The sequence below is a fragment of the Eutrema salsugineum genome, unplaced genomic scaffold, assembly GCF_000478725.1.
Source record: "Eutrema salsugineum unplaced genomic scaffold, Eutsalg1_0 scaffold_3, whole genome shotgun sequence".
Taxonomy (NCBI): domain Eukaryota; kingdom Viridiplantae; phylum Streptophyta; class Magnoliopsida; order Brassicales; family Brassicaceae; genus Eutrema; species Eutrema salsugineum.
Window position 1 is genome coordinate 2,479,484 of NW_006256756.1, and position 26,754 is coordinate 2,506,237.

Here is a 26,754-nt window from a genome sequence, read left to right on the forward strand (position 1 = left end):
TGACCAATGACCAGTGACCAATTTAGTCTTAATGTGGCTGAATAAATTGACAAAAGCAACGAATTTGTGACATAAAATTCGAAGAGAAGAAGGTCTTGGTAGAGTTTAGCAGAGAAGAAGGTTTGCTCAATCAAATTCAATCGAATTTTATGTCACAAATTCACTTGAATTTGGCAACAGCAACGAATTTAGGACGGTTTGATTGGTCGCAATAAAAGTTATAACAAACTTATTGGTAACTTTTACACCATAACGCTAAGGGGGTTTATTACCAAAAGTTAATGGAATTTTTTCTTCTTTTTTGGGTACTGGTTTTCAATTACCCAAATTACCAATATTACTTATCTAATTCTAGTATTTTTTAATTTTTTGTTCAATCCGCTAAAAAACGTTTTTATTACCAGTTCGTTTACTTAAAAGTTATTCAAAAGTTTGTAAAGGTAAGATTGGAAATACAGTCGTTTTCATTGTTCCTGGTTCGATCATAACCATGGAGCTATGAGCAAACCTTCTTCTCTGCTAAACTCTACCAAGACCTTCAACTCTCTCATCAACCATTTCTCATCTCATGGCGATCACCTTCAAGTGCTCTCCACATTCTCTTCCATGCTCGCTAATAGATTCCAACCAGACGCATTTACTTTCCCTAGTCTTCTCAAAGCCTGTGCTTCTCTTCAGCTCCTATCTTTCGGTCTCTCGATTCACCAGCAAGTTCTCGTCAATGGGTTCTCTTCTGATTGCTACACCTCGTCTTCACTGGTCAATCTCTACGCGAAATTTGGGATCTTGGGTCATGCTCGGAAACTATTCGACGAAATGCGTGAGAGGGATGTGGTACACTGGACTACAATGATCGGTTGTTACTCACGCGCCGGGTTTGTTGGAGAGGTGTTTTCTTTGGTTAACGAGATGAGATATCAGGGGGTTAAACCGGGTCCGGTTACGTTGTTGGAAATGCTGAGTGGTGTTTCGGAGATTGTGCAATTACAGTGTCTTCATGCCTTTGCGGTGGTTTATGGGTTTAATTGTGATATAGCTGCGATGAACTCTTTGTTGAATTTGTACTGCAAGTTTGGTCGTGTCTTAGATGCTAAGGATTTATTTGATCAGATGGAGCAACGTGATATGGTTTCATGGAACACAATGGTTTCAGGATTTGCAATTGTTGGTAATATGACTGAAATTTTGAAGCTTTTGTACAGAATGAGAGATGATGGTTTAAGACCAGATCAGCAGACATTTGGAGCTTCACTTTCCGTCAGTGGAACAATGTGTGATCTTATCATGGGAAGAATGATACACTGCCAAATTGTAAATACTGGTTTCGATGCAGACATGCATCTCAGGACGGCATTGATGACTATGTACTTAAAGTGCGGAGAGGAGGAAGCTTCGTTTCGAGTATTCGAAACCATTCCCGATAAGGATGTTGTTTGCTGGACAGTCATGGTGTCAGGACTTGTGCGGCTAGGTAGAGCGGAAAAGGCTCTGATTGTTTTCTCAGAAATGTTAGATTCAGGATCAGACCTATCGAGTGAGGCAATAGCTAGTGTTGTAGCAGCTTGTGCTCAATTGTGTTCTTTTGATCTCGGCTCTTCGGTTCATGGTTATGTACTGAGGAAAGGACATACACTAGACACTCCTGCGTTGAATTCTCTGATCACAATGTATGCAAAGTGCGGGCATCTGGACAAAAGTTTAGCTCTTTTTGAACGGATGAATGAAAGAGACTTGGTTTCTTGGAATGCAATTATCTCCGGATATGCCCAGAACGGAGATTTGTGTAAGGCCTTGTTATTGTTTAAAGAAATGAAGTTTAAAACCTCGCAACGAGTTGATTCATTGACGGTTGTCTCCCTTTTACAAGCCTGTTCATCCACTGGAGCTCTCCCGGTAGGAAGACTGATGCACTGTATTGTAATCAGAAGCTTTATCAGTCCGTGTACATTGGTTGATACGGCTCTGGTTGATATGTATGCGAAGTGTGGCTACTTGGAAGCTGCACAGAGCTGTTTCGATTCGATCTCGCAGAAAGATTTTGTCTCATGGGGCACACTCATTGCAGGGTATGGTTTCCATGGTAAAGGGGACATTGCTTTGGAAATTTACTCAGAGTTTCTTCGCTCTGGAATGGAGCCAAACCACGTGTTTTTTCTAGCAGTTCTCTCATCTTGTAGCCATAACGGAATGGTTCAGCCCGGTTTGAGAATTTTCAGTTCAATGGTTAGAGATTTTGGTGTTGAACCGAATCACGAACACCTTGCTTGCGTGGTCGATCTTCTATGTCGAGCTAAAAGAGTAGAAGAGGCGTTTAAGTTCTACAAAGAGAGCTTTACAAAACCATCAATCGATGTCTTGGGTATAATACTTGATGCTTGTCGTGCAAATGGGAAAACAGAGCTCGAAGATATAATTTGTTTGGATATGATCGAGTTGAAGCCAGTAGACGCTGGACATTACGTTAGGCTTGCACATTCTTTTGCCTCGATGAAGAGATGGGACGACGTAAGTGAATCGTGGAATCAAATGAGGTCTCTCGGCTTGAAAAAGCTCCCGGGATGGAGCAAAGTCGAAGTGAACGGGAGAATCACAACGTTCTTCATGAATCATACTTCACAGTCAGATGAGACTGTGTCTGTGTTGAAACTTCTTAGCAAGGAAATGAAGCAAATCCAATAATGTAAAACATACATTACTCAATACCCATAGTTTATTATTCCATTGCATACATACATATTATGTAAATTATATAGTTAAATAATTTATATTTGCAGAGGATTGCTAAAAATAGGATCAAATTAAAACGAGAAGTTAGGAAGGATCCAATACTTGGGGGAGATTTCAAGGAGATCAGTTTCTGGAGAATCTTCTCAGATTCAAAGAAAAGTGAAGAAATATTTAATTTGCAGAGAGATAGAAACAGAGAGAGATGACAAGAAGGCAGAAGAAGACAGCGAAGGTGGTTACGGGGGTAATGGGACTGTGCATCGTTGCTTACATCGCAGGACCGTCTCTGTATTGGCATCTCAACGAGACCTTTGCAGACTCTCTCCACTCCTCTTGTCCTCCTTGTCTCTGTGACTGTTCTTCTCAGCCTCTCCTCTCCATCCCCGACGGTAATCATCATCATTCTTCTTTTCTTCTATTGAAGGTAATACAAAAAAAGCGATTATTGATGTGTTTGATTCATTGTTTCCTCTGCAGGATTGAGCAATCATAGCTTCTTGGGTGAGTGCTTTCTGGTAATACCTTTTCATATAGAGTTAGTATAAAAGCTAAAATGTTGCAGAATTCATGAGCATTATGTTGGTTCTTGTTTCATTATCAAGATTGTATGAGACACGAGGAAGCGGGTGAAGAAAACGAGAGCAGTTTCACGGAAATGGTGGCTGAAGAGCTGAAGCTAAGAGAAGCACAAGCTCAAGAAGACGAATGGCGAGCAGACAGGTTATTGCTAGATGCTAAGAAAGCGACATCTCAATATCAGAAAGAGGCTGATAAGTGCAGCATGGGGATGGAGACTTGTGAGCTAGCAAGAGAGAAAGCAGAGGCAACTCTAGACGAACAGAGAAGACTGTCTTACATGTGGGAGCTTCGAGCTCGGCAAAACGGATGGAAAGAAGAAACTCACGTTGTTTCCTCTGATGTTCTCTAAGAATCAGTAAAATCTTTTATTGTTTCAAATATATCTGAAACTCTTCAATAGAGATTTTGAGTTAGCACAAGGTGAAATGTTGTCCATTTGACAGGTTCAGAAAGTGTTTCTTTTCAAGCCCCTACTTAGTAGTGACCTTGACATTAGTCCGGTCTAGGATAACATTGAGGATCTTCCCGGGTACATAGATTCTCTTCTTGATAGATTGTCCGTCTAGATATTTCTCGAGTTTCTTGTCCTGTGACGCTAAAGCGAAAGCATCATCTTCAGAACATCCTTCTTTAACCTCTATGGTGCCTCTTGTCTTGCCGTTTATCTGAACCGGAAGAACAATAGTTGTGTCCTTCAAGTAATCCGGATTTGCCTGCATAAAGACCAAAACAGTCAATGTCATAAAAACAGTTTCCTCCGTTGTGTTTATATGATTATGTACAGTTTACTGGCTGTGTACCTTAGGGAAGCTTTCATAGGCCAGAGAATTTGGATGGCCTAACCGTGACCAAAGCTCTTCAGCCATGTGAGGCGCATAAGGTGAGAGCAAAAGAACAAAAGGCTCAATGATTCCTCTAGGTTGATTATTCCACTGTTAAACGTGAGAAGAAACAAGAGTAAAAATCAGTAGTGCTTGAAAACGGAAAAAACGAAGTTGATTAGTTAAAGAGTCTAAGATTAAACCTTATATGCTGCATTAACAAACTCCATCATCCCTGAAATCCCCGTGTTGAATCTTGTACTCTCGATTTCCTCTGTCACCTGCAAATTTTTCACATCTACCTTAAGTAGGAAGTAACCAAACCACAAATGGATCTCATTGGATGATGAAATGACCTTAGCTATGCATTTATGGAGAGAACGGATTTGTTCAAGTGTCGGTTCATCATCAGACACTACGGTTCCATCTTTGAAAGATCCGTCAGATTGAGGCGAACCGATGATTAGTCTCCATGTTCTTGCCAAAAAACGATGCACGCCTTCGATCCCACTTGTGTTCCAAGTTTTTGAATCCCTAGTAGAAGGAAAATGCAGCAAGATAAATGCAGAGAAAACGTTGAAACCTTAAAAGACAAATTTGGAATTAAAATTTTACCTGAACGGTCCCATGAACATCTCATACAAACGTAGAGAATCTGCACCATACTCTAACACAACATCATCAGGATTTACGACATTTCCTCTACTTTTGCTCATTTTATAAGCGCGTGGAATCAGACGAATGCAAGGATCTTCTTTCAGAACAAAATGATCTCCAGACTTCATAACCTATAACATTAAAGATCATAAGGTTATTATAACTCATAAGATTCATATCGCTATTAGCTAGTGAATGAGAAAAGAAGATTCATACTTTTTCTTCCGGGATTGTCACTTGCTGATGTTCATTTAACCGTTCTTCAGTATCTGCAGATACATAATTTCCTTCTTGGTCTTTCCAAGCTGTATACTGGACCTGCAACTTACAACTATCAGAAAAAAAAAGATTCAAACAGAATTTGTATATTTTTGTAAGAAGGGCGGGGAAAAGACAAACTTACCTCTCCAAGGATGATTCCTTGATTTATAACGCACTTGAAGGGTTCTTTTGTCGACACTACACCAATGTCATAAAGTACCTGCGATGATGCAGTAACAGGATTTGCGATTAGATCACGAGATATTTTAAGGATAGGGAGGTCTCAAAAGGACACACCTTGTGCCAAAACCTAGAGTACAGTAAGTGTAAAACAGCATGTTCAGCACCACCGACGTATACATCTACTGGGCTCCAGTATCTGCCACAAGAATAACACTTGAGAATCTTCCAAAAAAGCAACAATGTTTTACTTAATAGGAATGTGGAATTATTGCATTCTGTTTAAAGGCTCTCACTTTTCTTTTTCTTTGTCAACTAATGCTTCAGGGTTTTTCGGGTCCATGAATCTCAGATAGTACCTGGCGATAAAGAGATTATCATGAATCAACAATCGTATAAAATCAGATAATTTGGTTTAGTTTCTCAGTATGAAACTCAACAACGTTCTAGATCAACCAATTTCTGCTTACCCTATCCTAGAACCATCACTAGTAGAGAGCATCAAGGTTTTTCAAGTGGAGATACATTTTCTGTATTATATACAAGAATCAAGAAGTGTAAAGAGCTTATAAATAAACATTTACCAGCAAGACCCAGCCCATTGTGGCATAGTGCTTGTTTCTCTTTTGGCAGGTTTTCCTGTTGCAGGATCTACGGTGTTCACCTGCAAAGTCATCGACCATAACCCAAATGTCCATCGAGCATTTGCACTATCGAGAAGCTAATCATATTAACTGCAAAAGATACCCATGAAACTGCTTTTGACAATGGTGGTTCCCCTGTTCCAGTGGGAGTGAAATCATTTAACTCAGGCAAAGTGAGTGGCAGTTCAGATTCTGAAACTGCAATAGTTTCACCAGATTCATCCAAAATTAAGATCGGGATAGGTTCACCCCAGTAACGCTGCCGTGCAAACAGCCAATCCCTCAGCTTATAATTTACCTGCCCAAAAAAAAACCTTTTAAGTAAGAAACAAGAACAAAAGCTTTATGTAATCCAAATGACGATGACATGAAGATGAACCTTCTTCTTTCCATTTCCGGTTCTCTCGGCCCATTCAATAACTTTTAAAGCAGCTTCTTTGCTAGATAGTTGATTAATGTCAAGTCCTGTTTCTAAACTTGATGAATTTTCGATTCTGCCCAATCCAGGATAAACCTGCTTAGCATCATCACTTGAACTTGCCTCATTTGTCACTACCCACTTGATTGGAATATTATACTTCAACGCAAACTCATTATCCCGAGTATCATGAGCTGGGACCGCCATGATTGCTCCAGTTCCGTAACTGTCACGTATAACAAAGTTCTCTGTTTCACACAAATGCTACTCAAAGCAATGTAAAGCGTTAGGCCGAACTTACCTTGCTAGAACATAATCAGCTACCCATATGGGAATAGCATCCCCATTAGCTGGATTTTTTGCATAGCATCCCGTAAATACGCCTGTCTTTTCCTTCTGAAGTTCTGTTCTCTCAAGATCACTTTTCCTAGACGCAAAATCTTTGTATTCCTCAACCTGCAACCATATGGAAGGAGTCATGAAATCCATGAAAGACATATTGTATAATCAAAAGAGAAGAACAAGACTGACTTGTTGTTTATGTTCTTCGGTTACAAAGTAAGACAGCAAGTGATGCTCTGGTGCCACAACCATGTAACTGCAAAATGACGAAACTATTATATAACACAATCAAGATCAAGGATTTTGAAATTTGAATCATAAATTATAATTTAGTCTGTTGACATACGTTGCTCCAAAAAGGGTATCTGGTCTGGTGGTGTAAACTGTAATCTTTTTGTCAGTTTCTCGGCCTTCCCCATCAAGAATTGAAAAATTCAATTCAGCTCCTTCGGATCTTCCTATCCAGTTTCTTTGCATTTCTTTTATACTTTCAGGCCACTCAAGCTCGTCCAAATCTTCTAGAAGACGATCAGCGTACGCAGTAATCTTCAGCATCCATTGCCTCATCGGCTGCTTGGTAATAAACAATGTCACTGTAAAATCCATGCGAAGTTTCAAAACAGAGGAGCAAACAATGTCACTGTACTAATATTCCCAGATGGCAAATGATATTACCTTTCTTATCACCGGGTGGCCGCCACGCTCACTAACACCATCCACCACTTCCTCATTGGCCAAAACAGTACCAAGAGCCGGGCACCAATTCACAGGTACTTCAGCCTGAATTTACAACAAAGAGAGCTTTTTCAAAGAACTTTTCCACACACAAATGCACAGTTTAAAATTGTGAACTAGACTATGAAATTCTTTACCTGATATGCCAAACCTCTCTTATAAAGCTGAAGAAAGATCCATTGTGTCCATTTATAATAGTCTGGCTCTGTTGTTGAAAGTTCACGGTCCCAGTCGTATGAGAACCCCAGCGATTTGAGCTGCAACCAAAACAAAAGGAAAAAACAATCAGCAAAACAAAAGGACCAAAGCAAACAGTCTTGATCAATGCTTTTCTTTAACATCTAAAAACTATTAAAGACCTTTCTTCTAAGCTGAAAGCAATACAATACCTGCAAACGGAAGCGGTCGATGTTCTTCAATGTTGTAGTTTTCGGATGGGTTCCTGTCTGCATTGTAGATTAAGTAAGGACTTAAAAGGCTTATCAACAAAAGACAATCCAAAATGATTTGAAGAAGAATAGTAATCGAAAAATGGACCTCAATAGCATATTGTTCTGCAGGCAATCCAAAAGCATCCCATCCCATAGGATGCAAAACATTGTAACCTTGCATACGCCTAAGCCTCGCTAGAATATCAGTTGCTGTATAACCCAGTGGATGTCCCACATGTAATCCTGCTCCACTGAAGAAGAGACCACAACACACACAAAAATTTCATCTTTACCACAAAACTCCAAATCCCAAAATCTATCATCTATACAAAATCTCAACCAAGGATGCTAATTGTGCGTAAACCACAAAGCTCATAACTTTATGCTGAAACAGCCTCTCAATTAGCCAAATTTGTGAACTTGCTACACAATCAAGCTATAGAAAGAGGAGACCTTGGATATGGAAACATGTCCAGGACGTAAAATTTGGGTTTTGAAGTATCAACATCGTCTGGTGTCCGGAAAGTACGGTTTTCTTCCCAGTAACGTTGCCACTTGGGCTCAATTTCGTGAAATGGATAGACCCTTTTCGATTCAATCGCCGTTTCCGACACCGGAGATTTCTTTTCCAGGTTTACATTGCTACTCGGAGCCTCCGTCGCCGAACACCTGACTCCGGCGTGAAAAGTGCGGCGCCGCAAGAACCGGAGACCGGTAAGAGGCTGCTTTAGATGAGATTGGAGCGGGAGAGAGCCGGTGGGGCGTATATGGCGGCAACAGTGAGATAGCACAAATGGGTCCGCACGAAACTGGAGGATTTGATGAGAGCTCATTTTCTATGTCTCTGTGGGTTTTTTGGTTGCCGGAGACGAATGTTCCATTGGATAATAATTAGATAAAGTGTGCGCTATTTTGAACCTCTGAGATAAGTTGAGAGTTGAGACGATGGTTAGCTAAACGACGCCGTCCTTTTGAACAGACGTCTAATTTATTCCAGCACGGCTAAAATATTTTATGCCAGTAAATTCTATGAACAAAAATAAATCAAGAAAAAATAGTAGACTTTCAGAAATTCCTAGTCTTCATCATATCATATATCATATCATATATATTATAAGCAAAGTAAAATTTTGAGTTAAAGCTCTCTGATTCAATTTTAGGGTGGCTAATTACCTTTTACCCCTCCTTATGTTTTTAAAAATTAAATTTAATAAACAAAATTATTAAAAATTGTAAATTAATTAAAAATTTATTTAAAATCGTAAATTAAATTAAAATATTAAAAATCATATATTAATAAAAAAATTGTTAAAAATCGAAATTTAATAAAAAACATTTAAATTTAATAAAAATTATTAAAAATCGAAATTTAATCAAAACATATTTCAAATAGAAAATAACGAAAATTTAAAAATTAGAATTTAATCAAAAAAAACATTTAAAATCATATCATATATAATATATGTGAAGTAAATTTTTCGCTATAAGGTCTCTCATTCAATCTAAGTAACTAATTCCCCTTTATTCGTTAATAAAATCTTTTTTAAATATCTTTAATTAATTTATTTATTTTTGTAGTTTGTATAACAATTTTGCTGCCACTTTTAGTTATTTTGATAATATTAAGATAATTTCAATCGGATTATCTATTAAGCAAGATTATCTGGAAAAAAATATACATGTGATGTGGGAAATCTTAGCTTAAGTTGAGAGCTATATATAAATATATTACTTTTTTAAAAGTATCTTAAGCTCAATTGTGGTTTGGTTTCTACATTGGTCGGCTTTTCGTTGTATTGTTTACCATCTTTATTTTTTTTAAATCAATTTTTCAATTTTTTCTATTGTTTTTTCCGTTTTTCAGTACCAGTAGTAGTGTTCCTCGATTATATGTTGTTGTTTTGTGTTGTCAGTTATTCTTCCTTACTTAACGTGATTAAAACCATGTCAAGATATCATAAATCATCTTCATTGTCTAATGAACAGGTTTTAAGTCTTTTGTTTTTTTTTGTTTTTTTTAAGTATGACTTTCTGAATTCTGTTTATTTTTGGAATAGCAGGACGCAGAGGAAAAAATCGAAAAAGAAAACAGAAAAACAAAAAAAGGGAAAAACAAAGTAGAAAAAGAAGAGAAAAAAGATAAATTGAAACATATAGAAGAACATAGAGTTAACGAAAACGTAAAAAAATGAGGAAAAAATGAACAAAAAGTCCTAGACCATGAACGATAAGATCAAGATGGGTAACACAAAATAGTGAAGAAGAAAAATGATAAGGAGATGAAGAACTCAAAGTTGAAGAAGAAAACTGAAAGAAAAAGAAGAACAAAAATGGTAGATGAAGAAAATAAAGTATAAGAAGATGAAAATCCGACGATGAAAAAGAAAATAAAAAAGAAGAAAGTAAAGATGCGAAAAAGACAAACAAAAATTAGAAAGAAAAAATGTTTGGATAGGACAAAAATGATCAAGAAGAAGTAAAAAACAGAAGATAAAAATGGCTAATAAAACCAAAAGAAGAATAGTAGAAGATGTTGAAGAATAAGAATTTAGAGAATACAAGACAATAAAATAAAACAAAGAAGAAGGGGCAGACAAATAAAACAAAAAAATCAACAGAAAAAATGAAGAAAAAACCGAATGGAAAAAAATCAAGAAGTCAAAGAAGATGAATAAAATACATAAGAAGAAATAGTCAAAAACAATGAAAGATAAGAAGGAAAAAACAAAGAATAGAACAGCTAAAAAATAAAGAAAAAGGAGAAGAATAAGAAAACAACGATAATATGAACAAAAAATAATACAGTGAACAAGTAAGATAAAAAAAATAGTCGGATAGGTCGATGACGATGAACAAAAAAAATTAGATGACCAATTGGAGAAGAAAAAAGATAATCAGGAGAAGAAGTCATAAAAGAAAACCAGTAGATAGTAGAGGAAGTGAAAGAAAAAATAATAAAATAGAAGAAAACTAGAAGATGAACAAGACAAAGTTGAAAAAGGTAAATATGATGAAAAAACGAAGACAACTCAGATGAATAAGAAGTAAAAAAATGAAGACAATAAAGAAGAACAATATGAAAACAAATAACGATAAAAAAGAACTCAAAAATATAAGGAAAAAAACTAAAAAAAGAAAAATATAAACCATGAGAGGAGTAAAAAGACAGATAAGACAAAGATCTTTAAAATATGATGAAGAATTTGGAGAGAGGAAGAATAATTGGAAGAAGATGAATAAGAATTTGTTGAAGGAGAAAAATAAATAAATTAGAAGACAAAGTAGAAGAAGAAGATAGGGAAGAGAAAAAATTGGATGAAAACCTTAAAAGATGAGGAATTTGAGAAAGTAGAAGAATATGAAGATGAGGTAAAAGCCGAAAAACACCAAAAGAATAGCAAGTCGGTGATAATGAAGAAGACGATGACAATGAAAAAGGAAAAGAAAAAAAGAAGAAGAAATAGAATAATAAAACATTGAAGAAGAAGAAAAAAGGGAATAAAACCTGAAATAGAAGAAAATCAAAAGATGTATGAGAGGAAAAAAGAAAAGATGTGGAGAAGAAGAAGAAGACGTGAAAAAGAAAAACCAGCAGAATAAAAAGTAAAAAAAAAGACATAGAAAATAAAAAAAAACAAAAAACAAAAAAAGAAAGAAAGAAGAAAATGATAGAGAAAAAAAATTAAAAGATAAAAAGAGAAAAAGATGAATAATTTATATAATCTTATTTTAATTTATGTTTATTGATTTCATACACTTATTAGTATTGATTTTAAAGTTTTTAATGTTAGACAATGATTCCTTTCATAGGTTAGCTTTATTTTAATTTTGTATGTATCAAATTCTTGATCTAATTATTTTTGATTTATGACATAAAATTTTATTTTAGGTTTCAATGAAACTTTTCGGCCTGCGCAAGTCGCGGGCTAAACACCTAGTTTACACGGATCTATGTACAATTATGTAGAAGTTGTGTAAACAAGGCCTAATAGTCAAAGATTTAAAGCTATTATCAACCCAAACAAGCAAGTTTGGAAACCAAAGAAAAGAATCTTTGGGCAACTTGAGTCTTTGGACATCAAAGAGAAAGAGTTAGACCTCAACAAAGAAAAAGAGTTAGATAAATTTCTATTTTCATTAGTTAACGATTGTATAAGTACGTTTCATCTCAAGCTCCTAGAATTCCGGTTCTTTATCATAAGAACATAGAAAAATTGGTCATTTGTTGCATAATCTTAAAAATCAGTTATTAACTAATTTAGAGATGCTTTGTCTAGTTGGAAAACACAAAAATTATCTTTTTTTTTTTAATTTTGTTTAAGCATGCTCATATAGTTTATGTGTTGCAAATATCAATAACACTAGGCATAGGCATAGGCATAAAAACCAAATCCAAACAATTTAACCGAAGCCGATCCGAAAAGATTTTGAAATCCACAAATCTTCTACAAGCTCCTAGGCCTAGAGTATTGGGTGAAAAAGCCATTTTGCAAACGTTTGCAGAAACTAGGTGTTCTCTAGATCTATTTGACTGTAGAGGATTCACATGAACTTTTTTAGTGTGAGTATATGTGTAATATGATTATTCTATGTTTTAATTATTAAAAAGTTTTTTTTTGTTGTGCACTTGTGCTTGTGTGTGTATATAAACAGGGTATGGTGATTGATTAACCAAAATTTGGAATTTGGAAGCTCCAATAGATCTCATGGATATATGTGTAATAGTTTTGTATCTAACTCTTACACTTTTTCCGTTGTAATTTCTTTTTAGAAACCATAAAACTTGCACTAAATTTGCGCCAGAGTCTAGAGAATGAAAAATATGGGACAGCTTGGAGATGTTTTTACTTGAAAAATGTTGTACTTGTTGAGAGGTTGCCTATTAGCTTAGTAAATATCCTGAAAATCAAGGTAATAAGAGCAAGTGCAATGGGGTATTTAACCACCGTCTCTACTATTTTTCCCAAACTAAATAAATGAAAAACACAAAAAAAAAACTGAAAGACGTTTCTTAATTTAGAGATGGGAGAAACGTCTCTTGAGCTGCACATGTCCAAATTTCATTGGATAAAAGAGAAGAAAGAGAAAAAGTTTGTTTTGGATCCTCATTCTTTTTTTTTACTTGACAAAATTCAGATTTCTCCCATTAAACTTTTAAAAAATTTAAGTTTTTCCTATTAACTGTCTAATAGTAAAATAACACATTTTAATAATAAAAAAAAAGGTAAAGACCAATCAAATCTCTCTCATTGCACATGCTCTAAGATGTTAAACACTTTGATGGGATAGCTTGCGTTGACATGATGATGTTACAGAATCCATCCTTCATGCTCCCCATCTTTCTTATCAAAATCAAAAAAACTTTATTGAGCCTAAGGATCTAGCCTACTAGTAATCAAACTTAATTAGTGATAATAGTTTCATTGGAAAAGGTCCAAAATCAAAAGCTTTATCAAACCTACGGATCTAGCATGCAAACATGTTCTAACAAGTAATCAAACTCACTTGTGATAATAACTTCATGGAAAAATTCCAAATTTACCTGATCAGACAGTCCTTGTTCGTGATGGGACAGACTCATAATCTTCAATTCGGCTCGTGCTTATTTTGTAACGAGTCAATTAATCCTTTTTAAGTCCTATATCTTTGCTATGTTGTTAATGTTGTTATTGTTGTAAAATCAGTAGTTGCTATCTGATTTCTTATGTTTCTACATCAACGTGATTGAATCATATTGTACCTCTATTATTAAACATGTTCAATATTTCCTTATTCTCCTTAAATCTCCTAGTATATTTTAATTAATGTACTGCCAATTAGATCGTTTAAATTTTAATAAAGCTTTATACAAAACTTGTTTCCTCCGAATCCATTGTTTACTCTTAATAGATATCGAACTATGTCTTTAGTTGTAAAATCAGTTTTATTCATTAATATCGACACTGCCTAAAGATGCATAGAAAAATTCAAAATCTTCCTAAAGGCATCAGTTCTTGGCATGCAAGAATGACTTGAAGCTAGAAAGAAACTTAGGTTTATGGAAAAATAAAACTAATCTTGTTACATCAACGTGAGCAAAATGGTAAATTTCATTTTTTTTTTCATCCAACTAATATTCATATTCTATTTTAGGCTTCTGATCAGTCCAACAATGAATATGAATTGTCTTTAATTCGATATCAAAGAACAATAATTACTAACATGACTAAATCAACTCTAAGGCACAAACAAACAAACCTATATGAAGCCAGACAATGAGTCATCAAACTAATATTCAGATTCTAGTTTAGGCTTCTGATCAGTCCAACAATGAATACGAATTGTCTTTAATTCGATATCAAAGAACAATTATAACATGACTAAATCTTATATATAAAAGACAATCAACACATCAGCAATGGAAAGAATGACATCTGTCAATTTAAAATATTAATAAATAATTAATTAATTAAATTTAAAGTAAATACATTAAAGAACATATAAATAAACATTAATATATATATATATATTACAATGAATTCAAATTAATTTTCAATATACAAAATTTATAAATATTATATAATACAAAACTTTTTAAATGCACTATTCTATTTTTTTTTAAAGTGATTTAAACTTCATTTTCAAATTAAAAATATAATTAAAATTTTAATGCAAGTAAAAAAATAATAAAACTTAATAAGTTTAAAGTTTAAAATAATCTTTTATAAAACTCCAACTAATAAAATTAGAAAACACAAAGAATATTAAATAAATGATTAAAAAATTATTAAAAATAATAGTAAAAAGAAGGGCGTCTACATAAAAATATCATACATGCTTTTTAAATTAAAAAAAGTTGGAATCAATAATATATATAACCAAAAAAATCTATAAAATTAAGAAAGTTAACAAATATTATATTAGTAAGATTTACAAGAATAAAAATATGAGAATCGAATAACAAATAAATATTTATCTCTGATATTCAACGTATATTTTTAAGTGAACGATTACATTTTTATACAAAAATTAAAATAATAGTTTTTTATTCCTTATTATCTTGTAAGAAAAACTATACTATTTAGCACAATTAGGTGTAAAAGAGATTACAAATAATATATCATCAAGAAAAAAACGAAGAAAATATAATATTTTAAACACAAACATTGATTATAAACATAAAATTCAATACAAATTATTAAAATATATTATTTAAAATATAAATTAAAACAAGATCTGCGCGGGTTCTCTCCTAGTTAACTCTAAAGCACAAACAAATAAACCTATATGAAGCCAGACAATGAGTGAGCAATATACTACTATAATACTACTCCCAGTGCCAAACCAACTATAATTTAAGACTCCAAGGATTCAAACCAACTTACTATCATTGCACGTATGATTGCGATTAAGCAGTCCAAATATGCCACAACAAATGGTACAACACTGTTTCTCTCAATGTATACAATTTATGAGCCACATACGTACTATCTTCTCATATTTTTCGCCACTCTGCTACATTTATATTTCATCTCTATTTGGCAAATTATCACACTAATAGGCTAGCTTCTTCTTTTTTTTTTAAGTTAATTAACATAGAGACTTATATATAAACATCAATTTTTGAAAGGATGAATCTGAGAAAAACTAGATAGAGAAAAGGTGTTCAAGAACTTGTTCATGTTCGTGGTGGCTCAGGATTAATGATTGAGTCGATAAACGAGTGATACATAGGATCAGATCCCCAAAGACGAGCAATTTGAAAATGAGAAGAAGTGAGTCGAAGGATTTCTTCAACGAGCCAAATGGTAGCTTCAGCTCTCGAAGGATGAATGATAGAATCCAAACACTGGTCTTCAGAATCAGAGCCGAATCTTGAGTGGTCCCAACGTTGTAAGAGAACGTTCGTGAAGGTAATGTACAAAGGTTGACCATAAAGCTCTTTGATTGAGTTGATTAATCCAACCCAGCTCGTGAACGGAATCAACGAACCGCGATTTGTCGGGATAGGAAGTCTCCTCATGTAATCTTTATACATCTCTGCTCTCATCAGCAATGAATCTTCATCTTCGACGACACTGATCTCAGCTTTAGAGGAACCGGAATCATCTGATGGTCGCGGATTCATCGTCACTACACTTTGGTCCCGATTTGCCGTTAAATTCTTGAATTTCTTATAGTTTCAATATTGCAGTGTATAGTTCAACATAATAACTACTACAAATCTTTGAACAAACACATGCGAAGAGGTTGACCAAAAAAAACACGTAGGAAGAGATTTCTTTCTTTAGCCGTATGTATATGTGTTTTTATGGTATTTTATTATTTAATAAATTTTATAATAAGGTGTATAATACGATTAACAGTATAGAATAATTAGATTCGGAAAGATATGGAAATAAAGATCTTTATAAGCTAATTTCCGTTTTTTTTCCTGTTAAAATGAATTATAGTTCTGATCTATGGAAATAAGTTCAAATAACTATAGAAAGATTTAGAATGATCCAAGATGTATTATAAAGATACACTAAATATTTGTTAATATATAATATGTTTAGAAAGATCTAGAATGTTTTGACAAATGGGTTGTCGACCAAAAAAAAGAGCAAGATCTAGAATGTTCCTAAAATATAGTATAGAGGGAGAGATATACACACTACATATTTGTTCAGGGAAAGATCTCTACTATATATACGTATATGTAGTTACAATTAAGATGTGTATCTACACTTAAAACCCTAAAACTTTGCATCCTATTTTCTTTTTCCTTACTCCGCCGTTTCTCAGACTCTCACATCGACACCATGGCCGCCGGAGAAGGACAACAAGTGTTGGCTCTCATCAGCAAGCGTCTCCGTGCTCTCCGCAAGAAAAACAAGAGAATTGCTGAGATGGAAGAGTCGATTTCTCAGGGAAAAATCCTAAACAAAGATCAAGAAGAAATCCTCCGCTCGAAGCCAATCGTCACTGCGCTTATAGAAGAGCTCGAAAAGCTTCGTCTTCCTTCTCCTCCTCCTTCAGTGGCTGTTCCAGAAGAGATCAGCCTCCCTTCTCAGAAAAAACTAGAGCCAAAGGTATTCACTTATTTTCTCTAGGGTTAATTCTCTCTAGGGTTTTGAATCTTAACCTAATTTCTTCCCTTTCTAGGCACGTAACGAGGAAGACGTAACGTCCGAGAAGGACGTGGAGGAAGACGTAGCGTCCAAGAAGGACGTGGAGGAAGACGTAACGGCCAAGAAGGACGTGGAGGAAGAAGTAACGTCCATGAAGGACGTGGAGGATTCCACGATCTCTGATGGTGTCAATACGGGTGAGGTTTCCAAGGACGATTTTATTACTGTGCGAAGCAAAAAGTCACGACGTAGACAACAATCAAAAACGTACCACTGATCCCACTTCGACTTGATTGGCTTGCCAATAAGCGGTCTCCGACTTGTGTGCGTAGCGGAAGAAAAGTGAAGGAATTGCTTGGTTCCACTCCTTGGCAGGCTTCTTTGGTTTTGCGTTTGAGCTTTTCTTTTTCTACTATCTTTGGTTCGTTTAGATTCGCTATGTGGAATTTAATTTCTACAGAAATTTTGTCAAAATTTGGTGACCTTCACTTTTTTCATATTAATTTACTAAAAAATAAAATGCTATTATTCATTTCCTTGTTTACTTTACTTAATCCTTGTGATCAGAGTCGGCTAATTCCCTTTTGAACCTAAAGCCCAACTTCAAAATGATACCCATCAATTAAATTTTTTTCAAAAAACAGAAAAAAAAAAGTTTAGATGTGGAGTTCGAACTTGAACCTTTGGAAGCTAAATTACAGTACAAATCATCACAAGGAAAATGATGCTTTTGCTTCATAGACTTTAGGTCAGGACTTTAGTCGACTAGCCCTGCTCCTGATGGATCGTTAACAAAGCTCTTCAAAACTTTTTCCTCCGAACCAATAATATAATTTTAATAAATATTGAACTATATATGTATGTAGTTGCAGTTTCAATTTGAATCGTTACTATTGTACTTGTAATACTTCTTTCAAGTCACCAATTTTTGGCATGCAAGAAGGATCTCAAGCCACAAAAACTTTGAAAACAACTAACCAAAATGAAATTTCTTCGAATTTAATCATCAAACTATATCCTACTTGTGAAGATTGTGGAACGAGCCAAAGAAATCGATTAGTTGAAAAACGAAAATACACCACAGTAAAAAAGAAAAACGTTATTCTAGAAACCCCCCGAAATTGAATTATTGAACATTTAAATCCCATCATCATCAACACATCTCAGTAAACACAAACCTATGTTTAAGCAATCTCCAAACTTTCTCTATGAACATATAAAAAGTAGGCTTATTATATGTACTACATATTTGACATTTGCTCATACAATTTTCGTATGCATACGCTATTTATTTAATAAAAACCGTTAACTAAATGTCTTTACCGCTAATAACGGCCAAAGACGGAGAAGACTCGCCGCTGATTCTGCTCGGAGCCGGAGTGTTCCTCCGTGACTGGCGTTTCGTTGGCACTATAACCACTTCCTCCTCCAATTTCCCGAGCATGTCACTCTCATCATCATCGTCACCGCCTTTGAAAACCGGATGAATATAAGCATCTTGCAAGTAACCTTTCAGGTTCAAATTCGGCTCTTTTGCTCTTTCCAGCGTATCTTTCATCATAGCTTCCTGTTAAAACAAAAAGTTGTGAATCACAATAAACTTTATAGACTGATCCAAAACCTGAATCATAGAGAGATATATGTATATATAGAAAGATAAATCTATATATAGAAAGAAACTGACCTGCAAGGGGTAACGAACAAAGGCAGGCTCATAACGGCCTTTACAGAAGCGGTGGAAACCGATGGTAAGCACAGGAAGAACGATGAGAAACGGTGCAGCAGAAGCAGCGTGTTTAGTACCTAACAAACCCATCAGAAGCAACTGAGATATGATCAATGCAGAAATAACTCGTCCATGAACATCTGGCCAAAACGCAGCACCACTCTCATATTCTTGGTTATACACATTTATGATCTGATGACAAGAAAAAACAGAACACAAAGAATGGTTCAAGTTTGCAACACAAAAAGAATGTTTGAGCAATAAACGGTTTTTTTATGGTTATATGGTTCCGTCCCAAGAGTCACTTGAAGGACCCACTTGAACCAGCGACCTCTAGGCTTTGCCGAGATCTTTACCAGTTGAGATATTGACTCTTGGTATGGTTGAAATTTACAACACAAAAGAATGTTTGAGCAAGAAACAGTTTTTTTACCTGATGACGGTAGACAATGTAAGCAAGCCCGAAGAAGACTAAGATAAAAGGAAGAAGCATTGGAGTCACAGGAGCGTAGACAAGACCGAGAAGGAAGTAAAGCTGTATCTGAGGCTCTCCTGTGTTGAAACCGATGCTTCCAGGGTCCATTGCTGCCTCTCTGTCTTTCTCTGTTTTCACCAAGAAAGCGTTTTTGAGGTGGTATATAATGAGAGGTTTAAGCATGAGGATCTCTCCTGCAACTCCTGCCCAACCATCAACCATTATATATGTGATAAAGAAGGTTGCTTTCATCGGTATCGCCACGCCAATTGTCTTTGGAATTCTGCACCAGAACGTAAAACGAAGAGTCCATTTAGAAAACAACACAATTCAAAAAGAATGAGAGATTAACACAGAGAGAGAGAGAGAGAGAGCAATGTACTGATTTGGAGACTGATTGAGGAAAGAGTTGAGCTGCTCAAACGCAGCTCCAGCGATAACATTTGCAAGAAAGACGTTGACGAAGTTAAATATGTAATATCTAGACGCTGCTCGTCTTTCTAATGATGAAAGTGAAGTAAAGCCTTCAAATTTCGACATGGTCAACAGTATGGCTGGAAGAAAGATGAGGAAAAGCTTCAGCACAATACCAGCTAGTAAACCTTGTATCACCGATTTTATGAAATTACTGCAAAGTAATAAAAAAGATGACAAATCAATCCAACCATTCATTCAATGTCATCAAGAATGAGAAAACGTTGGAGAAAGCAGAGAACTTACTTTTCGACAATGACTTTCAAGAACGGTGCAACTTTCTCGATTCCCTCAATGGTAGCAAGAGATTGTACAAAAGCGATAGGGATGATGAAAAAGAAGGTGAGGAAGAAGAAGGCTACATTCATAGCCAATCTTCTTACAGTCAAAGAAACGTATGGCATTGCAAGGTTTGGCCAGAACACATCTCGTGGCTCTGGGGCCCATTCGGTTAGCCATTCGGTCGGGTTTCGTGTCTGTGTGGTCTGAGCGCAAACTGCAGCAGCCCAACGGGTCTTGAAGGAGACAAAAGATGCTGGCATGATTGACTTTTGATCATTCACCACATGCTCCCTTTCTTCAGCAATCTATAAAACAAAGATGATTTCAAAGGAACATCATTAGGTAATAAGATGGCATGGAAATGGAAACCAAACGGACCACAAAGCTTACCTCTTTTGATGTTTTATCAACTTCAGCAATGTAATGTTCGATTGCGTCAACTTTTTGTCCACACAAGCCAAGGCACCCAAGCTGGGTTTGTTAAAGAGAAGCGAGAAGACAGTTATTACTGTTAAAAAAGGGTAATAATTATAAATTATAACACTGTTAAGTACCTTCACCATAGGTCTGATCTGAGAATTATTTCTAGAGTATTTGAGCTGATAGTAATCAAGCCAATTCTGCAGCTTTTTCTTCTTGCTAACCATATCGGCGAGCTTGTTTGCATTGCATACAACCTAAGTATTGAATCCGGAAAATCAGAAAAAAAGAAATATAAAAATTGTTTTGTCCCTCCAAGAAATGCATATGAAAAGGTCAAGTTATCTTATGAGAGAATCTACCTGGTGTGTGAGGTAGTGCTCAGGGTGATTGACTAGGAAAAAATGCTCCACAAGCTCACTTACAGTTTCGTCTGTGTCCGGAGGTACATTCCTAACGAGGACCTAGTCAAAATGTGACATATTAGATCCGGTTTTACATACAAACTCATCGACTTTATTAGCTGTGTTCTGAGTTTACAGTGAACTGGTCAGGTCGGCGAGCTTCTGAGGCAACAAATTGAAGCCTCATGTTAGCAACTGTCTCATACTCCTTCATCAGCATATAACAAGTCCAGATTGTGAAAGCGTAAGCCATTATGATATGAGCCCAAAACCTGGAATAAAATCAATGCAATTTCACATGACCAACATTCAAAGCATAAAGAAACCATAAAAAGAATTTTGACATTGTTCTAACAAACCTATTTGAAGACTCTGGGATATTTGAGACTGAGAGTTTGTCAATATCACTTGACGTAACATTCTTTAACTGCTTAGCCAACTCCAACGTGTGGTTTGTCCAATTGACCGGTACAAGAACTGCCCAGGCAAGTATTGCTATTGGAGCAAAAATCTTAAGCCTGCAATATAAGGTAACAAGATTATTCACTATCAAATGATTCAAATCTTATGGACAGTCTCTCACTCTACTGATTGAGAGAATGCTTCTGCTTTCTAAACACTTAGTCAACTTAATTTCCTCTTCCTGATGACACAATGAGCCTAATGCTATACTATATAACCTTATGAGACTTATTCAACTTACTTTTCCTCTTCCTGATACTAAAATTAGTCTTACAAAAAAAAAAAAAAACAGAATGCCTCTATTGAGCTCATCAGTCAATTCCTGTTTTGACTCAATAAGACTTTGCAAAAAAAATGAAAAGTCTGAATCTTTCTTTACCCGAGCCAGTAGATCCGGAGATACACAACAGAGTCTAAACCAGCATGATCAATGAGCTCACGCTCAGGCATCTTAAGAGCTTCAGGCATCCAATTCAAGAACCTAAGGTATGATCTCAAGTCCAAATTCAAAAACCGCGTGCCGCCTCCACTTGCAGGGCTGCTTCTTAACCCCCTCAGGTACCATTTCGAGAAGTAAACTCTGTCGTTGAATGGCTGAAGCCTTAGAAAAGCAAAGATTATGAAGAAAATGAATGCAGTGAGGATGTTTATCCCTGCTGATACACCAATATCTTCAAGTGTTGCCATGGTTTGTTATTTGGCTGCTCCAATTCTCAGAATTTTACCTGAAAAATACAAAGGAAGAGTCACAGTTTGTTACTACTAAGTCAAAAAAAAAAAATTGGAAGCTTTGACGATACGAACAAGGAACACATAAAAAAAGGAACCTTTAGAGACTGCATCAAACTAGAATCAACATAAAATCCCCGAATTGAAGTAAAAGTACAGATTTTTTAGATCTTTGAGAACAAATCCTGTTCTGATTACTAATGAAATGATTGAAATTCACACGAGCTTCGGATATGTGATACTTGCGGACTTTTAATTAAACAAAAAATGGGAGAATTGGAGAAAAAAAACAGGAGGTGTCGAGCATAACAACATACGCTTTTGCATTAAATCAAGTAAAAAACAAATGAAGTTAAAAACGCAGAATGAAACAAATCAGGGCATAAAAAATATCGTTTTTTGTAATTGCTTGAAACCCAAATAAATTTCAAAGCTTTACCCAAATGTACTCCACAAAGAGAATGAAATCCAGAGATTTGATGAATTAAAAAAAAATGGAAAGAAAGAGAGATAGAGAGAGAAACCCTAGAGGTGGGGAGTGAGAAAACCCAGTGAGAGGATTGCCTCGAGATTCATATGAAGGTAAAGCACTGATGAAGTAACACGCAAGCCACGCGGGAAATCCACAAGTGGGATAGAGAGAAACAGAGAAGAAAAACAGATTATTATATAGAATTGATATAAATCTTTCTAATTATTGTTGTTTTTTGGATTCGAGATATTTTTGTTTCTTTGATGTCAGTGGTAATGGAGGATTTCGAGTAGGGGGTTTGATAGATATTGAACAAACTGTAGTAAAGTATTTGTCGGCTTTCGAAACTGTAACGAGCAAGAAGACGAGAAGGATTTTTTTTTTTTTTTGAAAACGTATTTTAGCTTTTTCTGTTTCGGTTTTATTTACAGATAAAGATAGGGAGACAAAGCAATTTTTATTTTAGTTTTTAGTTTATCCAAAGGTTTTTATATTTCAGGACCGTTTGATTTTTGGAAGTTACGTCTCATTACAACTGTTCCGGAGGAAAAAAAAATGTTAATGGAAGTTTTGTCTGTTTCTTTCTCCTCAGATCTTAACACTGAAAAAAAGGGATAATATTTTTGGAAGTTTTGAGGGTAATGCATACGGCATACCGACATGAATTTTCTGTAAACGTGGTCTTAGATTAAAATAAAATGATTGAAAAGGAACAACCTCTTTTCTTTTGTCGTGGATATATAAAGTTAAAAGCATCTAGTGGTTTTATACATTTTTAATTATAAAGTAAAGCACTAATAAAACTACAGTTGAAAGTCGAAACTGGAGTGTGAGTGTCCACAAGTTAACTATAATAACAGTAATGTAATAATGTTTTTTTTAATATTAAACAAATTAATTATTAATTATGAAAACTATTACACATCCATTTCACGAAAAATTTCTGATTATAATGAACGGTTCCATTTGGATCATGCTAAATTTTTTTATAAACTTGTCTCTATTAACCTACATAAATTGCGTTTTTTAAGAATTGAAACTCAAACATCCTGATATAAAACACATGAATCTTTAGACAACCACTAGACTAAAGAGTTTCCACAGGTAATCTAATAATGTATATGATTTTTTTTTTATGGAATTAAATATCAAACCTCACTGCCCATTTTTTTCTCTAATTGGCTAAGATTTTCAATTTGATACACTATTTCAATGCGTTTATGTTTTAAAATTAGTATATCAAATTTTAAATTTTAAAGAGCTAAAACATCTAACTTTCTAATACAAAAATCTATGAAATAAAAAGATGGAAATAAATAAACTATCTCTGTGTATATAATTTTAAAATATTTGGATTTTGGAACGTTTGAGTTTTGTGTTAAAGACGGTGTATTGTGATTAGCCTACAGTCAATGTTTGAATAAAAATGACGCTTAATGTTTCTCTTTTTAAAGGGAATAATAACTTTATCATATGAAGTTAACAAGTGTATTTATGAGAATTTATGTACACTAGTAACGTGAATAATAACTTTTGCCATGCTGTCAAGATCTTTAACGGCTTGTTGAAAATGGGACTTATGTCGTAAATGCTGTGATTCATATAGCTGAACGCGTCAAGTGAGTGAGTGAATCACACGTATATCCATTCCACACGTTTGGTGTGGTCAGTTTTAACAGTGTAATGCACGCGCGCGCAGGACGTGTGATTGGTGATTTAAACAATTGTTTTGACTTTGACCTAGTTGTGTTAAATCCTCTAAGGCTAAGATATTGATACGTGGGTGTATATAATGTGATAGAATAATGATCATGAGGCGACGTTGGTAAAGTGTGTAAGACGACGTGTTCCATGACCATCCACTTAAATCAGAATAAATAGAATCTAAGATATCTGCAAAAGGAGAAAGTTTTCTTTCATGAAAGTTTCAATTTAGATTATATACCAAACTTAACAATAATCCAGCTCTCTTTGTCTAAGACATGTTAGAGTGCGCATTAAATTTACATTAATTACAATTAATTACTTGGGTTATCAATTTATGATCCAATCGATTGTGATTACATAATACACGCAGTGTTGTTTATGACTGAAGAGGAAAGCATGGAGTCGCTCAAGAGCTTCAGGTTTTGATGACGTTGGGAAATGGGAATTCATGGAAGATTATTCAAAACTGTCATCCTTCACACTCCACTATAATCTTTTGTTTATTAAATTTGTATTTGAGTTTCATCTAGTTAATTACTTGGGAGGTTACATGATTTGTTTGTTATATTGTTGAGTCTTAGTTTTATCTCTGAATTTTAATGTTCATGTACACTTTATATATATATATATATATATAGAAACTATGATCCTAAAAACAAAGAGCTCCACATAGTTCTTAGAGATGGTGAATATTAATATACGACATTACCTAAATTGCCTAAATCGAAGTTTGTAAATTACCTTTGCAACAGCCGAATTACCATAGTGCCACTGCGCATCTCTAGAAGTGTTAAATTAGAGATGTCAAACGGGTCAGCCCGCGTTCAAATAGCCCAACCCGATGTGGTTTTATTTTTTTGTTGGGTCTTGCGGGCTGGTCCATCGCGGATTGCGGTCCCAAAATCTATTGTCCAAGTCCAACCCGCCTATAATCTACGGGTTAACGGACTGATCCACGGATTCTATGTATTTTTTCTTTATAATGCTCATTTTTGTAATTTACGTTAGACTATCGATATTAAACAACAAAAGCAACATCAAGTCTATTCTCTATACTTTCATCTTAACGAGATTTTGGTAAGTGAATGGATTTGAAGTTCATCAAAAGCCTTTCAAAAGGATATAGTCCAATTACAAAAATCTTAATCAAAGAAGGATATAGTTTAGTTGCTCGTGTCTATGTTGTATGAAGCAATGATTTTGAATTAAAACAACAAGCATCGATCAACTTAAAAGAAATATTTTGAAACTATCACCAACAATCCAATAAAAAAATTTCAAGAATCAGAGAAGCAAAAAAAGAATAAAATCTAAGAAAGTATCAAAGTAACATAGGCTAAAACCAGAGAAAGCAAGAAAATCAAAAATCCTAGAAGAAATGAAGTTTAACCTAAAACTTTTAACTTAATTCTCAAATTCAAGAAGCAAACCAAAGTTGATAATTCTTCAATTTTCATCTTCATCATCAGCTTCATCTTCGTCCTCATCTTCATCATTGAGAATGGATTGGAAAGATGGTAGTGTCTTATCTTCACTATCAGATTCTTCTTCCTCCTCTGCATATATGATTAGATTAAGTTACTGAACCAAATAATTTATGATTAAATAAGTGTAAAAATTTTGACAAAAATTTGTTTACCATTTTCATATGCTTCAAATCCCTTTAACCAATTGCGACTGCATATCAAAGCTTGCACGTTTTTGGGAAGAAGCCGGCTTCTGTATTTGTTCAAAACACGAGCTCCAATGCTAAAAGAGGATTCTGAAGCTACTGTCGTGATGGCCATCCAACTTACCGGTGACAAATCAACACTCCTTAGAGTTATAAGTCCCAAATACTTCTCAGCCAATTCATTTACCTAAAACAAACCAATGCATTAGAGAAATTTTCTAAGTTAGTCAGGTTCTTAAGGAAAGATAAAGAAATTAGGATCACTAGAAATGAAATGAATGAAAACCTTGGCGGTAAGAGGTGCCCTTAAGTGCGGTTTAACTGACTCAAAGTACTGAAACCCAATGTAACCGAGCTTATCTCGCATCAACGAATCATCAGAAACAGAATTCCATATTTTGCAAGAACCACTGCTTATTGACATTGACAACTTCTCAATCTCACTATCATCACTCCAACATTCATTCTCACAATCAACCACCTCACTCTGGTTCCTGCAACAACCATAAATTCACTCCTCAATTTCCTTACAACCATAAATTGATTTTTGTTCCAAGTCCATACGCACTTAACTCATCAAAAGAGTCCCAAAGATCACTAAAACTGAAATACTCAATCTTATCTATGCTCTGGTGTATCCAAAAACTATTCAAATTATTCTCGCAGCTCTGCAAATTAACAACAAAAGATCAAACTTTTAAACGCTTGAACCCTGTTTTACTGATTACGCTAAATATTACACCCACTAAAAAGCATTATTGTAATGCAGCACAAATATTAAATACTACGACATGCTATTAAACATGCATATGATTTCAATAATTTCTGAAAGAGACAGTCATCAAATGATAAAAAGATGAAGAAGACACGTTCATCTTTATGCTTTTCGAAGGTGAATATTCCACCATTGCAGCTTTCAAAGCCCAGAAATGCCAAAACGGACACCAAAAACAGAGTCAATTTGAAGAAATTTGCTTACCAGTTTGAACATTTTCTCTCGACAGATCACAGATCCGATGACCGCCAATGAGAAAAGCAATTTTG

General features: G+C 34.9%; 6 protein-coding genes across 6 annotated transcripts; 3 read left to right on the top strand and 3 right to left on the bottom strand.

The window, feature by feature from the left end:
• Positions 1-471: 471 nt before the first annotated feature.
• LOC18014606 (pentatricopeptide repeat-containing protein At4g04370) lies at positions 472-2,679 on the top strand. Its single transcript, XM_006396632.2, has one exon. The coding sequence runs from the start codon at positions 499-501 to the stop codon at positions 2,677-2,679; it is 2,181 nt and encodes a 726-aa protein (XP_006396695.1). The 5' UTR covers positions 472-498.
• A 180-nt stretch (positions 2,680-2,859) lies between these two features.
• Positions 2,860-3,700, top strand: LOC112085112. Its single transcript, XM_024154062.1, has 3 exons — positions 2,860-3,116; positions 3,205-3,228; positions 3,330-3,700. Exons 1-3 carry the CDS (start codon positions 2,930-2,932, stop codon positions 3,653-3,655), a joined length of 537 nt encoding a protein of 178 aa, XP_024009830.1. The 5' UTR covers positions 2,860-2,929; the 3' UTR covers positions 3,656-3,700.
• LOC18014607 (leucine--tRNA ligase, chloroplastic/mitochondrial) lies at positions 3,651-8,668 on the bottom strand. Its single transcript, XM_006396633.2, has 20 exons — positions 8,249-8,668; positions 7,902-8,046; positions 7,754-7,810; positions 7,502-7,621; positions 7,305-7,409; positions 6,976-7,199; positions 6,819-6,885; positions 6,589-6,743; positions 6,249-6,513; positions 5,973-6,167; positions 5,810-5,889; positions 5,522-5,584; positions 5,343-5,424; positions 5,188-5,265; positions 5,001-5,102; positions 4,743-4,915; positions 4,484-4,661; positions 4,331-4,408; positions 4,107-4,238; positions 3,651-4,019 (listed from the first exon to the last, which is right to left on the bottom strand). The coding sequence occupies exons 1-20, from the start codon at positions 8,626-8,628 to the stop codon at positions 3,777-3,779; spliced, it is 2,922 nt and encodes a 973-aa protein (XP_006396696.1). The 5' UTR covers positions 8,629-8,668; the 3' UTR covers positions 3,651-3,776.
• Positions 8,669-15,452: 6,784 nt separating this feature from the next.
• On the bottom strand, positions 15,453-16,580 carry LOC18014608 (protein RDM1). The gene is made up of 2 exons (XM_006396634.2): positions 16,570-16,580; positions 15,453-15,912 (listed from the first exon to the last, which is right to left on the bottom strand). Exons 1-2 carry the CDS (start codon positions 16,578-16,580, stop codon positions 15,453-15,455), a joined length of 471 nt encoding a protein of 156 aa, XP_006396697.2.
• LOC18014632 lies at positions 16,579-17,164 on the top strand. Its single transcript, XM_024154186.1, has 2 exons — positions 16,579-16,848; positions 16,994-17,164. The coding sequence occupies exons 1-2, from the start codon at positions 16,579-16,581 to the stop codon at positions 17,162-17,164; spliced, it is 441 nt and encodes a 146-aa protein (XP_024009954.1).
• An 825-nt stretch (positions 17,165-17,989) lies between these two features.
• Positions 17,990-22,695, bottom strand: LOC18014633 (protein OSCA1). The gene is made up of 12 exons (XM_006396638.2): positions 22,384-22,695; positions 21,510-21,855; positions 21,028-21,186; positions 20,805-20,940; positions 20,627-20,728; positions 20,399-20,521; positions 20,235-20,315; positions 19,809-20,149; positions 19,471-19,716; positions 19,047-19,371; positions 18,572-18,805; positions 17,990-18,454 (listed from the first exon to the last, which is right to left on the bottom strand). The coding sequence occupies exons 2-12, from the start codon at positions 21,815-21,817 to the stop codon at positions 18,197-18,199; spliced, it is 2,313 nt and encodes a 770-aa protein (XP_006396701.1). The 5' UTR covers positions 21,818-21,855; positions 22,384-22,695; the 3' UTR covers positions 17,990-18,196.
• Between the last annotated feature and the right edge of the window lie 4,059 nt (positions 22,696-26,754).

What these genes read in the sequence shown, in the direction of transcription:
- LOC18014606 (XM_006396632.2), top strand. Translation starts at nt 499, where the DNA reads ATGAGCAAACCTTCTTCTCTGCTAAACTCTACCAAGACCTTCAACTCT.
- LOC112085112 (XM_024154062.1), top strand. Translation starts at nt 2,930, where the DNA reads ATGACAAGAAGGCAGAAGAAGACAGCGAAGGTGGTTACGGGGGTAATG. An exon ending in TCTCCTCTCCATCCCCGACG is followed by an intron (nt 3,117 to 3,204) that starts GTAATCATCATC and finishes TTTCCTCTGCAG; the next exon opens with GATTGAGCAATCATAGCTTC. An exon ending in GAGCAATCATAGCTTCTTGG is followed by an intron (nt 3,229 to 3,329) that starts GTGAGTGCTTTC and finishes TTCATTATCAAG; the next exon opens with ATTGTATGAGACACGAGGAA.
- LOC18014633 (XM_006396638.2), bottom strand. Translation starts at nt 21,817, where the DNA reads ATGGCAACACTTGAAGATATTGGTGTATCAGCAGGGATAAACATCCTC. An exon ending in CTCCGGATCTACTGGCTCGG is followed by an intron (nt 21,187 to 21,509) that starts GTAAAGAAAGAT and finishes CTTATATTGCAG; the next exon opens with GCTTAAGATTTTTGCTCCAA. An exon ending in ATCCCAGAGTCTTCAAATAG is followed by an intron (nt 20,941 to 21,027) that starts GTTTGTTAGAAC and finishes ATTTTATTCCAG; the next exon opens with GTTTTGGGCTCATATCATAA.
- LOC18014607 (XM_006396633.2), bottom strand. Translation starts at nt 8,628, where the DNA reads ATGAGCTCTCATCAAATCCTCCAGTTTCGTGCGGACCCATTTGTGCTA. An exon ending in ACTCTAGGTTTTGGCACAAG is followed by an intron (nt 5,266 to 5,342) that starts GTGTGTCCTTTT and finishes GCATCATCGCAG; the next exon opens with GTACTTTATGACATTGGTGT. An exon ending in TGACAATCCCGGAAGAAAAA is followed by an intron (nt 4,916 to 5,000) that starts GTATGAATCTTC and finishes TTAATGTTATAG; the next exon opens with GTTATGAAGTCTGGAGATCA.
- LOC18014632 (XM_024154186.1), top strand. Translation starts at nt 16,579, where the DNA reads ATGGCCGCCGGAGAAGGACAACAAGTGTTGGCTCTCATCAGCAAGCGT. An exon ending in AGAAAAAACTAGAGCCAAAG is followed by an intron (nt 16,849 to 16,993) that starts GTATTCACTTAT and finishes AAGGACGTGGAG; the next exon opens with GAAGACGTAACGGCCAAGAA.